At 30.3% G+C, this 16,545-nt stretch overlaps 1 protein-coding gene across 1 annotated transcript in view; it reads left to right on the top strand.

Moving 5' to 3' along the window:
* Nucleotides 1–11,613, top strand: part of LOC145258218 (mitochondrial glutathione transporter SLC25A40-like) — a 40,350-nt gene extending 28,737 nt beyond the window's left edge. Inside the window, exons 7-9 of the mRNA XM_080116162.1 lie at nt 2,002–2,080; nt 4,751–4,834; nt 11,339–11,613. Coding sequence (XP_079972288.1) covers nt 2,002–2,080; nt 4,751–4,834; nt 11,339–11,478 — 303 coding nt within the window. The 3' untranslated portion in view covers nt 11,479–11,613. The remainder of the gene's footprint in view (nt 1–2,001; nt 2,081–4,750; nt 4,835–11,338) is intronic.
* Nucleotides 11,614–16,545: the final 4,932 nt, after the last annotated feature.

Raw genomic sequence — 16,545 nt, 5'->3', positions numbered from 1 at the left:
AATCTTTTCTATCTAATTCCTCCTTCCCCTGCCACCACTTACACCGTTTCCAAATCGTTCACAAGGGACAGTTACGAAGGAATACCGGTTCGGGTTTTCTTTACTTCATAGTTGCTTGAAAAAACTGGAATGGAATTTTAACGTTCCTTTTCATTCTATGCTTTCTACTGGATGAAACACACCATGGACTTAACCGAATCGAACGGTTATTTATGCCATTTTTTTTTCCCCCTTTTTACTGTATTTGTTATTATTTTTTTTTTTTTTTTTTAATTTTTTTTTTCCGAACATGTTCATCATTTTTTCCCCTTATTTTTGCTTTTTGTGCTTCCGATTTCTTTTTTAAAGAAGTTTTATGTTTGTTCGCTGTTTTGGTTTTTCCAATTTCCAAGAAGTTTAACACTTTTCTTTTTTTTTTTTTTTTTTTTTTTTTTTTAATATTTAAACAGGGTTATTACTTCGTTTATTCTTTACTTTACCCCACTCCCCCTTACACACACACCTCCAAACACCCGGGCAATGCCGGGTACCTCCGCTAGTCAATAATAAAACAGTCTGAAGATGTGGGGAAAATAGAGAAGGCTTACCGCAAAATCATGCTCGTGTCTGTCTGTCGTGTGGGCTGAGCAGGAAAAACGAAAAGATCTAAGATGGCGACTGTGGTCTCTAACAGTGGTTAATGCCCACCGTCTCTAACAGTTCTTGAAAAATCGCATCTCGCACGTGATTTTGAGGTGCGTTTGAGCACCATAAAGGCAGGTTGCTGGGGAAAGTGGACAGAAGCGTTCAGACCTGTGTAGAGTGAACATCGTCAGACTTTTCCAAACTTGTTTACATTGGACTTGAAGGCAACGATATTGTAGTCGGTCAAGAAGCAAGCCAGCAGAACAGTGTTTCATAGGCGGGCAATTTTAAAAAAGGAGCATTCAGACCTGTAGAGTGAACATTGTTGTGCGACTCGGACTTTTCTGATTCAGAAGAGAATATATACGAAGAAGTTTAGAGAATATGTGTTACATACCTTGGATTTTATAGGTGAGTTACATGCAGATATTTTCAAGCAAGTCGAGGAATAAAAAGTATTTGTACTCTCACTTTTATAATCTAATATCAGCATTACCTATCATGGTGAAAAGGGAGATAATTATGTCTGAACTACCTCTGTGTAAATGAATGTGTGGAAAGGGCAGGTAATGCTACAAGCTGTATATAGCAATCAACATTGTTTTTAAGTTGCAATGTAGGTAAATAGTAGTGTTGGGATAATTAATTGGAATCGGAAATATCGGAACTTTTTTGTGGTATCGGAAAATTGTTCCTATTTTCCGATGCTAAAAACAATTCTTTTCATTGTTTTTATTTTTGTTTAAAACTGTAATTTTTCTTTGCTAGTACTAATATTAAAATGATAAATTGATTTCAAACTATTGGAAAACTAAAATATACGATAATAAAAGTGTATTTTTACATTTTGCAAAAATATATGCTCATGTTACTTTTTTTTTTTTTTTTTTTTTTTTTTTCTTCTTCAGTAATCCGAAAAAAATAAATAAAAACAACTCTATAGCTAAATATTTAGGGATTTTTAAGAATCAGAATCAATAATTGTATCAGAATCTGAGAATTAGAACAAAATCATGGAGAATTTCGAAATCGCTCCATCACTAATAGTCTTCTCTCTTTCTGATGAAGGGCTGGGAATTTTACGTTTTAAAGATATATGTACTCATTATTTTCTTTTCTTCGGTAATCTGGGAAAATAAGAAGAAAGAAAAACAACAACTCCATAGCTAAATATTTAGGGAATTTTAGGAGTTGGAATCGGTAATTGTATCAGAATTGGAGAATTGGAACAGAATCGATATTGGAATTGGAAAATTTTGGAATCATCCCATCATTAGTAAATAGTCTTTTTCTCTTTCTGATAAAGAGTTGAAACTTGCATAACATGGTTATAATTTATCTGTGTGTTGGCTCAGGTTCTCTTTCTTTCTTTTACAGATTGCTGCTGTCATAACGGTTCCGTTTGATGTTATCAAAACTCATAAACAGATCAGTTTGGGTCTTCATGAGCCAAATTGTAAGTCTAATCATCTTATTTTTAAAAAAAAAAAAAAATGTGCTTTCCAATATGTTTTTTGGGTTTTTATGTTTTTATTTACTTATCAAAAATATGAGCCAATTAAAAGTATGGATTAATAAGGTGGATAGATTTACAGTTGTATAATGAATATTACGAGAGGATTGGAAATAATGAATAAAATTTGACTTGTGATGACAGTTAGTGATCAGTGTTTTTAACGTTGAAATATTTTAAATGTTGAAAATATTCTGAATAAACTGAAATTTGGAGAATCTACACTCTTATATAAAAGTCACTGTGTGTGTGTGTGTGTGTGTGTGATTGAGTGAGTGAGTGAGTGAGTGAGTGAGTGAGAGAGAGAGTTCCTTATTCATAGCCTCAGCAATTTCGGAACATATCTTTTGCAAATTTCACACCAAGGTAATTTATATCTGTCAGTGTTCTTAAATGTTTTGTACAGAAATTCATCTGATAAGTATCGAAAATAAAAAAAGTCTGATCTAAAAAAAAAAAAAAATGAAGAAATTTTACAGGGGGATATTTTACAAAACAGACAGAATTTGATGAACAACATTATCATTATTATTTAATTGTTTTTGCAAATTTGTCCACTGGGCAAATTATTTGTCGTAATATATAATAGAGGATTGACTCTATGATAATACATACGCAATCTGTATAAATTAAAATATCATGTTTAAGTGTATAATATGACCAGGAAATGCTGAGCGTCCAGCTAGTATTTATTAATTGATGTCTAATACCTATTGTTAAAATTTCAGAAATATCTAAATTTTCATAAAACGCTTTTATTTCCTCTTTGCTTCCTTTGCACCTAACTAAATATATCCCACATTATACACTTTTACACCTAGCAGCTACTTTTCCAAAATTCATAATAATTTGTTTTAGGAGTGAATATAATACACATAAAAATATATGGTTATAATCAGCTAACATACATCCAGCACAAGGGCTACCAGAAGTGGTGACAAGGCAAATCAGTTCCTTCACTTTTTTCTTTCATGCCTATATCTCCCCTGCGCATGTACTCTTTTTTTTTGGTTTTACATTTTTTTCGATCGTTCTTTTTGTTTATTTAATAATCTTTGAAAAGTTTTTTTTAGTTTTATTTCAATTAAGAATTATTAAAATTAATTTTTTTGAAAAGAATTATTAAAAACATTTTGTGAACTCTTTCTTTTTCAATTTTTCTTTTTTCAAATTATCGAAAGCACTTTTTAATAAATTTAAAATAAAATAAACTTATTTTTTTTTAAATTTTGTTATTAAAAGTGCAAATAAAGACTGTCATTTTTATCTGTATAATTTTAATTTTATACTTTTCAATAATGTCCTTTTTCGTATATTTTATTTCAATAAATCGCTTCACAATAGAAATACTGACGAACAATAAAAGTGAAAGAACTGATGCCGGAAGTAAGGAAATATGTTAGCTGAAATATACAAACATATACACATACCTGACTTTATATAGAGATTTATAAATTTGACAAATAAGAATACAAATATTATCAAGCTATAAATACAAGTTGGAAATATCCTAAGATGGAATACTGTTGCCACATCTGTGGAGGAACTGCTCAGAGAACTTTTTCTTACCTTGACAGAGTTCAAAACCAACTTAGGAAGCTGGTAAGCTATGTCCTTTTTTCTCCTTACTCACAGAAAAGACATTGCCAGTCTCTCTCTGCTCTGTTATTTTCATGGCAAGCTCTCAACTAAGCTTCAATCTATATCCTCCCGCTTGCAAAACATTCACAAACCCTCGTCTAGCTACAACCACTGTCAACAATTCCCCCTACTCTCTATTTGTGTCTAAAGCTAAACACAAATTCCATAAACAAAGTTTATTTTCTTAGAACTGCTTGCCTGGGGAACTCTATACTGTGGGAGTGCTTTGTGAGCCACTGAACTTCGCTGCAGCTACCAAGGTGAGAGAGGATGAAAGAGAAGACTAAGGAGATAAGCATCACAGAAAAAGCATTGGGGTCGGTGATTGTTGAATGGGTTGCATACATAGTATCGCACTAACATCTTAGACCTTTAGTTTCCATAGCTTTTCTCCAAGTCTTCAATGTAACAGATGTACCTTTCATTGTTTTACAGGTAAACACTAAATACTCAGCAAAAGGAACTCCTTGTATAAAACTCTCTGAACGATGCACTTAAAAAAATTTTTCTTTTGTTACTTTTTCACTGCAAACAAGGCACAGTGTCATTTTGCTGTAGGGGTCTACTATCGGGGACATAAGTTGCAGGGGTACTATTTAGGGAGTTGAGCAGCAAGATGCCTGTTTCACATTACACTTGAACTTAACATATAAGTACAGTTGGGGAAGCAGGAACCCGGAAGGGAATTCCAAAGTCTAGCAGTTCTGGGGACGAAACTATTAGAGTAGAAGGTTTTCTTACATCTAGGCATCTCTGTGTGTAGAGATCAGACTTTGCTGCTTGTCGGGTTTGTCAGGGGTATTTATGTTGAGGGGGTACAAGGGCTTGTAATGTATCGGAGCGTCTATCATTAAAATACTTGTAAAACAGGCAGACATTAAAAAAAAAAAGACTGTAGATTATTGATGCAATGTCATTTCAACATTAAAACTGTCACTGTGTTGTTAATTTTCTTTTCTTTAATCATTTCAGGTCCTCAAGTAATTACACGTCTCTCTACATGGTCGTTAATGAAACACCTATATCAAAATCAAGGAATTAAATCCTTATTTGCAGGTAAGGAAAAAAAAAATCTATTTTGAAATAATTTCTATGGGTGTTTATTTTTTTTCCACTTTGTAAATTTGAAGAACTCCTGGAATTTTGAGGGCTTAAACTGGAAATAAAGTTTTAGGATGAAAATTGTTCAAGTTTAAAAAATATGAAGAAACAAAATAGAAATACGAGGGTTGCTCCAAAAAGATTCCTTTTTTTTTTTTTTTAACCTAAACAGTTGAATAACTAAATATTGATCATCTATAGCATAGAATAAAACAAAACAACCATTTTTTAATTTTATTTATTTTTTTACACAATTAGTATATTTTAGATCTTTGTTTTCTTGTATTGCAACCCCATTTTTTATTTTACAAGGGGCCTTCAAAAAGTAAAGCCATCTAAAAAAATTTGAAAAGCTACAAAGAAACGAGTGACCTTTTGTGCTCCAGAATTTATTTCTCTATATAATCTCCATCATCCTCCATGCAGTTTTACTAGGAATTCAATGACGGATCTTTGCTACTGATGCACGTCAATCACAGGGGTTGCTTTCTTAGAGTCTCACACCATAAATATCTGCAACGGAGAGATGAAACTTTCAGGTCATAAATGCATAAGTTCAGTCATCATAACAATGCAATTTGCAATCCTCTCCAATCCATTCGGGTGGAATAAAAAAAAATAGGAGGCATTACTTTTAAAACACCTTTTGTACAAAAGAAGGTTCATAGACAAACATACAGTGAATGATGAGGAAGATAGAAAATGTACTTATTAGATTTATAAAGAACGTGGATAGTGTATTTTCTTTTTGAATTTCCTCATTTTGTTCTAGCTGGGGACGGGGCATCCTACCAGATGCCAGATATTCACCTACTATCTCATACATTCCAACTGAGAGATCTTTTTAAGATTCTAACCGTCCCTGCAAGTGGGATTGTGTGTATCTCTCTTGCACTTGGTTCACCGAGTATATTTGCCAGGTTGTTTTTTAAATTCTTTTCCAGGAGTTTGTTTGCTCCTATAATTACTGAAATGATGGCGACCCTGGTATTTTATTATCTTTTCCCATTCGGCTCTATTTAACCCAGTATCATTGGGGACACTTGACTTCTAAGGTTGCTTCTTTCTCCTTATTCTATATCACTATGCCAGGTTTAATAGCTTCGTTTTCTAGTTATGGAGCTGTGAGAATTGCATAGTCATAATGGATGATGTATAACTGATTTCCAACTGTTCTTCCTGGTATGTTTGCAGGACTTTCTGCTACACTAAATGTTCAACTTTCTACAGGTGGTTCGGTGGAGATATTTACACACTCTATTGTGTCCCTCAGCAAAACCTTACAACTAAATATCAGATAGTTCACACTCTCTATTTCTGTGTAACAGAATCTGCATTATATTATTTAATTCGAACATTTATTGAGATGAGTATTATTTTATTCATTTATTTTATTCATTTATTTTATCCATTTATTTTATTCATTTATTTTATCCATTTATTTTATCCATTTATTTTATCCATTTATTTTATCCATTTATTTTATCCATTTATTTTATTCATTTATTTTATTCATTTATTTTATTCATTTATTTTATTCATTTATTTTATTCATTTATTTTATTCATTTATTTTATTCATTTATTTTATTCATTTATTTTATTCATTTATTTTATTCATTTATTTTATCCATTTATTTTATCCATTTATTTTATCCATTTATTTTATTCATTTATTTTATTCATTTATTTTATTCATTTATTTTATTCATTTATTTTATCCATTTATTTTATCCATTTATTTTATTCATTTATTTTATCCATTTATTTTATCCATTTATTTTATTCATTTATTTTATTCATTTATTTTATCCATTTATTTTATCCATTTATTTTATTCATTTATTTTATTCATTTATTTTATCCATTTATTTTATCCATTTATTTTATTCATTTATTTTATTCATTTATTTTATTCATTTATTTTATTCATTTATTTTATCCATTTATTTTATCCATTTATTTTATTCATTTATTTTATCCATTTATTTATTGCAGACTATTATCCTCATCTTTTAGATGTTGTTTCATAACATTTCGACCAACTATTCCTCTGGCCTTCGTCAGAGGGTTACAGCGAGGAGATAGGAACTCTGAATCTCCTATCTTACCATCGCGTTAACCATCTGATGAAGGCCAGAGGAATAGTTGGCCGAAATGTCATGAAACAACATCGAAAAGATGAGGAAAAAAGTCTGCAATAAATAAATGGAGAATCTGCACTAAATATTCAGCTACGCTACACTAAATGTTCAACTTTCTACCGGTGGTCAAGTGGACATATTTACACATTCCATAGTGTCCCTCAGCGGAATCTTACAGCTAAATGTCAGATGGTTCACTCTATTTCTGTGTGACATAATCTGTATTATATTATTTAATTGGAGTGTTTATTGAGATAAGTATTATTTATAGTAGCCATCTCCCAGCAGAATATCAGTTGTGTCATACTCTCTACTTCTGTGTGGCAGAACCTGCATTTGTTGTCATTGCTGAGACCACTCCTCTTCTTAAAAGCATTTTTCACTAAGCCTTGATCTTGAAAAGCAATTATAATTCTTCCCTGATCATAGTGGAGTAACCCTATTTTTAGCAAGTCTCTATAGTTCATAGGAATAAATTTTTGTATAAATTACTAGACAGTCCCTATAAAAAATATGAAAGAAGGCAGTAAGAATTAACAAAACAGCTTAATTTATATAAAAAAAAAAATGGACGTCATGTGGCACAAGAAATGGACAGTCGGACCATTCTCGATCAGCACCTAAATGGACTTTTATCCTTGAGAGATTTTTATATCTCCAACGGAAAAATGATTAACACAACATGATTAATAAAAATCATTAACAAAAAGACCTTTTTATATGGTTGAAAACTTGTTCATTCATTTCTTTAAGGAAAATAAATATTTTATTAAAGAAAAAAATATTGGTTTTGGTTTACTTAAATAGTGATATACGAGAGGCTCCTTCAGTCTTTGACAGACTCTGGTACCTACTGTAGGGGTGCCTGCACATGAAAGTTTTGTTGCAGGAGGTGCGCAATCTCCAATCACACCTCTCCTGAGTCGACGTTGTTAAATACCAGTGGCAAGTGAAGTATGTTCAGGAGAACTGAAAACAAATGCAGAGATAAGTGGAGAGCACATATAGCGCCTAGAATTCCCAAATGGTCAGCCATCTGGAACTAACCAGGCTCAACATTGCTTAACTGTGGTGATCTGACAAGAACCGGTGTGTCAATGCGATTATGCCGTATATAGTGGTATAATATTTGTATAAATACACATGCCTGACTATAAAGGCATTAACAATGTCTCGCGCACACACACTCTCTTTCTCTCTCTCTTTCACTCACACACGCACACACACACACTATTTTTTAAATAAATATTAACGATTTTTATACCTGCAGACACTAGTGTTTCCTGCTTATGCAATCATTAGTGTAAGATAAGAAGTGATAATTACTGCTGGTCAAGAGATTCAAACCCAGTCACAAAGCCACCCTTGGCTTTACAGGCTAGCATCTTTCCTCCAAGCCACTTGCAATTAACACATGATTAAGTATCTATGAATGCCATTTCGCCAAGTGTTAACAGTCAGAATAGAGACGTTGTTGGGATTGAATGATGCTCAACAGATGTTCCACCTTCCGATATTTTTTATTGTCATTGAAATCTGTGTAATCGCCCATTTTTTCCAACAAATCGATTTATTGCTTGCTCTAGTTTGGGATCCACTGTGGTGCACCGGAGGGAAGCTTCATATGCCTTTCCACACTGACATACTTCATAATACATTGTAGTCTACATTGCACTGTAGAGAACCTGCTGTTTTTATAAAATTATTTTATATGACGTGAATTGAAGTTTAAAATGCAAAAGTCAATTGTGCTCTAAACAAACATTCATTTCGAACATACTCCTGTCATATAAAAGAATCTACTATTTTATATGCCGCGCCTTTCTGCTTGTGCAATAATAAAACTTCTCAAAGGTACTTGTGATGTTAGAGTGTTAACTTTGGTCAAAATCGCTTGTTTCTTTTTTTTCTATCAGATTTTTTCGATTATCAATAATTGTCAATAACATTCCAGTACAAAACCTAGCTAAGAACACTGTCAGACATATAAAGTACATTTGTGTGAAATTTAAAAAAATTGGCTCAACTGTTCTGGAGTACATAGGGAACAAACTCTCACACATGCCCACAAAGTTCCTTTTTATATAATAGTAGATTGATATATATATATATGAAAATTTATCTTTTATATAATAGTAGATTGATATATATATATATATTTATATATAATGAAAATTTATCTTTTATATAATAGTAGATTGATATATATATATATATATATAATGAAAATTTATCTTTTATATAATAGTAGATTGATATATATATATATATATATAATGAAAATTTATCTTTTATATAATAGTAGATTGATATATATAATGAAAATTTATCTTTTCTATAATAGTAGATTGATATATATAATGAAAATTTATCTTTTATATAATAGTAGATTGATATATATAATGAAAATTTATCTTTTATATAATAGTAGATTGATATATATAATGAAAATTTATCTTTTATATAATAGTAGATTGATATATATATATATGAAAATTTATCTTTTATATAATAGTAGATTGATATATATATATATATTTATATATAATGAAAATTTATCTTTTATATAATAGTAGATTGATATATATATATATATAATGAAAATTTATCTTTTATATAATAGTAGATTGATATATATATATATATATATAATGAAAATTTATCTTTTATATAATAGTAGATTGATATATATAATGAAAATTTATCTTTTCTATAATAGTAGATTGATATATATAATGAAAATTTATCTTTTATATAATAGTAGATTGATATATATAATGAAAATTTATCTTTTCTATAATAGTAGATTGATATATATAATGAAAATTTATCTTTTATATAATAGTAGATTGATATATATAATGAAAATTTATCTTTTATATAATAGTAGATTGATATATATATATAATGAAAAGGCGTGTGTGTTTGGGGGGGGGTGTAAAATGAAAACAAAGCGAAGTAATAACCCTGTTCAAATATTATAAGAACAATGTTAAAACTATTAAAAAAAAAAATTGTGAAAAAACAAAGCCAATTATAAAAATGAACGTGATGCAATACGAACGGTTTGGTGGTGCCCGGGTGTTTGAAAAATCCCCAAAAAGTTTGAGGGGAGAAGGGCTCGAACTCTAATCATTGAGGCGAAAGTACAAAAAAAACATGATGAATTAACTAAAAAGTGAATTAGGTCAAATATCAATTCTGCAGTGAAGTTTGTTTTGGTTTAGTTTCAGTAGTCCCGCATCACACTCGAATTCTAAATGAATTTTTTTGTTTTCTCGAATTCTAAATGTTTTAATTTTAAGTGTAATGCAAGTGAAATCACGATATCGTTGCATTGTAATAAATATTAAAGAATGAATTCTTTGTGTAAAAGTAAATGTTGAGTTGAAAGCACTAATAAATGAAGGTCACAGTTAGATTTCACGGTTAGGGTCGTTAAAACCGGAAGTAAAAACCGGTTAGTCCCGCAGGTTGCATCTTACTCTAGCAAGAAAAAAGAAAATAATAATCGCGTTTTCACATTTTTTTTTCTTTTACATTTTTTTTCATTTTTATTTCATTATGGCAAAAACAGAAAGCATAAATCAGTGAAAAAAGATTAAAAAAAAAACAGCATAAGTAACCTTATACGATTCCAAACCGGTGTTTCCTCGTACTGTTCCTTGTGAACACATCTGTTGCAGTGTAAATGGGGAGCGGGGAAAGGAGGAATCTAATCGAGAAAAGCTGTTGCAACTTCCACTGAATCTAAGCGATTTTGGAAGTGGACTCTCACTGGAAAAAATATAGGAATGTACCATTGTCAAGGAATTGTAGAGGTAATAGGCCTATAGCACACGTCAGATAATGTGTTACAGTTTGTACACATTACATTTGCATGTTATGTGAAGATTTTTAATCCTATTAAGGTCAAAGTCGGAGGGGAATAAAGGAGTTCATTTTATTTATATAGAAGATAGATAGATAGAAGATAGAAGATATATTATCTATTATTTATAATTAATGGTTCCCATATCATATTAAATTCTATACTCTTCGTAATTGGTTGTTTCTTCGAGTCCTCTTACTCTCCACCGTTCTTCTGTCTATAAATTTTTCAATTGAAATTTATTTAAAATCAGATATCACCAGACTCCCCACCTTCTGCCTTATGTCCAATTTTTACAGGACAGTAAAAGTTGATATAATCACTACTTTAACATCAATTAGTGTTTTCAGGGATTTTTGGAAAATGTCACTTTTATCTATGTAACATTTTGTATCAAGATAAATTGTTAAATTTTATTATTTATTTATTTATTTTTTTTTTTTAGGTATAGTCCCTCGTCTTGTCAAAGTAGCTCCAGCCTGTGCAATCATGATAACCTCCTTTGAATACTGCAAGCAATACTTCCGCAAGATGAATAAATTAGCCGAAGAGTCAAAGGCAAATGGTAAAAGGATAGAACGATAATGAGTAGATTTGGTGACAGGATGATGTTTACATACTTTAGAAAAAAATTCTTACCAATTGGAAAATAATTTTTTTTTTTTTTCAAATTTATATAAAATACTTTAGAAAAAATTTTTTATCAATTTGAAAAGAATTTTTTTCTTTTCAAATTTATATAAAATATTTTAGAAAAAAAATTCTTACCAATTGGAAAAGAAAGAATTTTTTTTTTTTCAATTTATATAAAATTTATGGGATTTAATTTCTGGATTAACTCCGAGAGCAAATGAAATATCAAAATTATTTTATTACTATTATTAAAATTAAACTTACAATCTTTGGTGATCATTATTATTAAGCCATAAATTATTTTAAAAGGAAATACAATTGGGAAATTTGTCGAAAACTATTTTGGTTTATCTAACGATTTATAATCTATTTGCATAAATTTTTTTGTTTATCAAATAATATTTAAAAGAAGTTTTATTTGCTTGAATAAATAGTGACTGCAAGTAAAATAGTCTACACTCAACCATCTTGATTATGGACAGGAAGTAAGCAAATAACCAGATTGTTTTAATCATAACCAATACTTACAGTTAATTAAATTTCTTATATATTTTTTAAATATTAAACTTTTGATGCTTGTGCATTATAATTTGATATATAAAAAAATAAAAATATGCGTTTTAAGTAAAAACACTAATATGTAATTACATGTCATATCGAAACTTCTAAAAATTACAAACAAATGATCCAGTAAAATATCTGCTAGAATTATTCTTTTACAAAAAGACATTATTATTGATCCACCATTTTCCTAATTTTATTTAGCAAAAAGTTAAGCAAAAACAAGGGAGATAAGTCGGTTTGTCATATGGAATTGGTTTTACAAGACAAAACCGATAAGACTGCATCGTTCAATAAATTTTTTTTTTCTTGTAATTTTTGGCTCCTGATGATACATTTTTAATTTCGACATGACATGTAATTAATGCAATAGCGTTTTTACTTAAAATGCACATTTTTCTATATACATATATATATATATGCACAAACACCAAGTATTTTAACGCAAATAGGTCATACATGAGTAGATAAATTTCACAAAAATTGTTTTTGACTAATTTCCCAAAGGCATTTTCTTCAAAATAATTTATATTGCTAATAGTAATGATTCCTCAATCTTGATAATCACCCGACCACAAATTATTATTTGAAAGTGACCAATTTTTGAATAATTCAATAGTAACAGGTCCTGGATATGACCTTAAACTATATCTGATGGTGAGGTCCCAGCTTGTGGGTTTTGGGGAGTGTAGCTATTGCTCCCAGGTCTACTCTGACCCGGAGTGTTAGTACCTGTTAGGGTCCCAACTATGGGTTAAATAGAAACCGACTTAAAAAAAAAACCAAATATATTCTATAAAAAAAATTTTCTTCAAAATTACTTGATTCGGCATTAAATAACCTGAAAAGGGTTGATATGCTGTAAAACAACCAACCAACCGATAGTAACAAAGCCTTAAAATTTTTGCGTTTTGATAGCAAGCAAGTAATATTTAAACTTTTTTTTTTTATTTCAGGATTTTATTATTTATACACGTCAGCTCAGACAAGTGCGACCTGCTGTTGATTTTCTATTTAGGCAATCTAATTCTATCGTTTGAATAACCTTGAGGTAATTTGGGACCCTGAGCCAAAAGTATCTGAAATACTTTCTGTAGTATTTGAAATAAAATGGATTTAGTCACAACTTTCAGTTGTAAGTATTATATGAAACGTGTATATGGACCATAAAAGATATTTGTTAAAATAAATTCTCTATTGTTTTTAAAATTGTGGAGAAAAAAAAAATTGGGGCTAAATCTTGAATGATTGTTTTCTTTTAAAGTTTGATTCTTCTTTAACACAGCAGCAAATCTGCATAACCTAAAATTAGAACTATAATTTAGAAAATCTTTGTAAAAATTCAAGAAACAATTTTAGAGGGAATATAAAAAAAAACATTAAAAAAACAACAAAAGAACTTGGCCTTCAAGTTTTGAAGAAAAAACACATTTTGTTTACATTTTTTTTTTTTTTTTTTTTTTTTTTTAAATATCCACAAATTATTTAATGCCCCCTCTTAAAAAAAAAGTAAGTTTTAAAAAGTTTTTTAAATTTAATGAGAGGAAAATCCAACTCTGGGTTAGGACAGAAATAAAAATTGTCTTAGTTTGGAAGAATTTTTCTAAGTGTAGTATCAGAACAGGTACTACACGTTGAATTATTTATTTGCAAAAAAAAATCAGATGCTACCTATTTTTTTAATATTCTATTCTAAGTCTAAAAAAATTCCAAACAAAATTAAAGAAACAATGCTGTTTTTTTAAACATAAATGTGAATATTTAAAAAAAAAAAAAAAAAAAAATCAAGTTTATTTTAACAAATATCTTTTTAGGTCTATATTCGAATTTAATGTAATTATGATTTAAAATTATAATTAAATCCATTTTATTTTCTTATTTCAAATATGAAAAATATTTTATTTTGAGCTGATCGGTCCAGATTGCCTGAATATGAAGATGAGAATTAGAAATTGTTTGAATGACGGACTTAAATTATCTGAATAGAGAATCAGTAGTAGCCAGTGGTCATACCTTCAGTTGGCGTACATAAATAGTAAAACTGCTTATTCTATGATCTGTTATTTGGCTGATTTGGCATAATGGTAAGTGTTTACAAAATGAGCTGAGAGACCAAAGTTCAATCTTCTGTCAATGCATACCAAAGACTTAAAAAAAAAAAAAAAAAAATATATATTTTTAGCTCACTTGGTAAACACTTAGCAGTATTAGGTAAGGCTCAAGCGTAAATGAATTAACACTGGGAAAAGAATGGCGTTCGTCCCTGCATCTGTGTATTAAAATAATGAAAAGAGAGCCTTTGGGTCACCATTGACTATGATCGCTCATTTTATTATTTTTATTTTTTATTTATTTATTTTTTTTTTTACATAATACAACTAAAGTGTTATGTTTCTGAATTTTTGAGATGAGGATTGATAATTTGCATTGTTTGGATTATTCGAGCTACTGCATGGTTCACATAGACTTGAAAAGTCCTTGAATTATGACTTTTCCCTTGAAAAGGCCTTATTTCTATTATTACTTTGAAAAATTCTTGAAAATTGAATTCTTTATATTCAGTAAAAATTTGACTTGAAATATTAAAAATAAAATCCAAATAAATACTATTAAATTATTTTTTTAAGTGTTAATAAAAATACTTTTAAAACATTTTTTTAAATATCTATATATATATATATATATATATATATATATATATATATATATATATATAAAAGCGAAAATGTATGTATGTATGTTCGCTTTTTGTGTATGTCTTCAAAAGGTTTTTTTCCGGCGGATTCTCGAGGCCGTCGCTCATTTTAAAAACTTTTTATATCACGTCTAAATGATAATATCTACGACTTAACAAGAGACGGGGGGTCGCCTCTCTATTTAATTTGCCCGACTTTGAAACGTTAAATATTTGACATTTGCGGATCGTATTTGTATAAGAAAAGCAAAACTGGATTCGAACCGCATGTAAACTTCACCGTTAACTTACATTGACTGTCGCTGTAGCTCAGGTGTTCAGGCTCAGACTATGGGCGTCAAGGCTCCGGGTTCGAGCCGACCTGTCACCAAGCCACCCCCTATTATTTTTTTTTTCTATTTTTAAAATCGCTGTTTTTTATCATTTTTTTCTTTTCCTATTTAAACAGGGTTAAGTTTCCTTTTGGTTCTTCTTTATCCCCTCCCCTCCCCCAACGCACACACCTACAAGCACCCGGGCAACGCCGGGTTCCCCCCGCTAGTTGAAAATAAAATCCAAATACACTATTCTGAAATTTCATAGTAGTATTGTAGGATACAAGAGTTACGTCCCCCTTTTTTTGTTGGTGGGAGGGGTTCAAATTTCCTTCTATTTTTGCTTTCATATATATTTTTGTGGGTGGGAGGAGTAGTGGTGGCCACCACAAATAATGACCCCCCCCTCCCTCTTTAAAAAAAAATAAAAAACTAACTTTCTTTGCACAGTTCCGACTCTCCAATGATGACCTGAACTTTTTTGAATCACTTTGAATTGTAAAACAAACTCCAAATTTTGTTTTGAAACCTTGAATTTTTGTCTTGAAGGCCTTGAAAAACTTTGAAAAGCCTCAAAGTTCTTGAAAATGAACATTGAAAAATCTGTACTGTTCTCAACCCTGAAGATGTGAACAGTATGCCGAATAATCCGAATAATTACGTCTGTTACTATTTTGGAATCAAATGGGTTCAATGGGCAAAAGGTTACTTAAGAGGAATTGTTTATCTAGGAGGATGGTCAAACATGTATTTGTTTACATTAGACTTGAAGATGATCATGTTACAATCGGTTGGGAAGCAGATTAGTGGTGTTGTTTCAGATATGATTGTCTGTGAAAGAAACTTATAGAAGTTACGGTTGGTTTTTGGCACAGTTAGAAAGTAAAGTTCATTTCTATGATTGTAAGTTGGTGAGTGCTAGCTGTGAATGTTTTTCTGGGAGGTGGGGTCCAGGTATTGGAACTCTGTCAAACATCTGTCATGAACAGAACGAATCTAGCAACATTTTTTTTTTTCTGTGTGAAAAAGGAAAGAGAAGAGATCATCACCTACTCATAACGTTACGTGGCGTTACAAACAAGTGAAAATAAATAAAAATCTTTTTTTTTTTTTTTTTCTTTTTAATAAAAGCATTTATTACCGTTAACTCTCAGCACCACTTAAAAGGTCTCTTGCCATCGTCCATCTCGTCCAGCATACACTTTTCTTCTCCGACCTCACACTGGTCGTAGCCAGCCATTTCTTGACTTTGACTTTACACGTCCATTTTCTGCGACGCCGACTTCATTTCTCACTTGAGTACATGGTGTGCTTTTTCTTTTTTTCTTGTCGCACCAACTCTTGCACACTTACTAATTTGCATATGAACTTGTTTTCGACTGCTGCTGCTTATCTCTTCGCAAGCCATCCATCCTTTGCTGTTGCTAATATTTTTCCACGTGCTCATAT

This window comes from Euprymna scolopes, chromosome 33 (assembly GCF_053919585.1).
Source record: "Euprymna scolopes isolate OS-2025 chromosome 33, ASM5391958v1, whole genome shotgun sequence".
NCBI lineage: Eukaryota > Metazoa > Mollusca > Cephalopoda > Sepiida > Sepiolidae > Euprymna > Euprymna scolopes.
The sequence above is the reverse complement of the archived record's forward strand: the minus strand, read 5'-3'. Positions and strand labels throughout refer to the sequence as shown.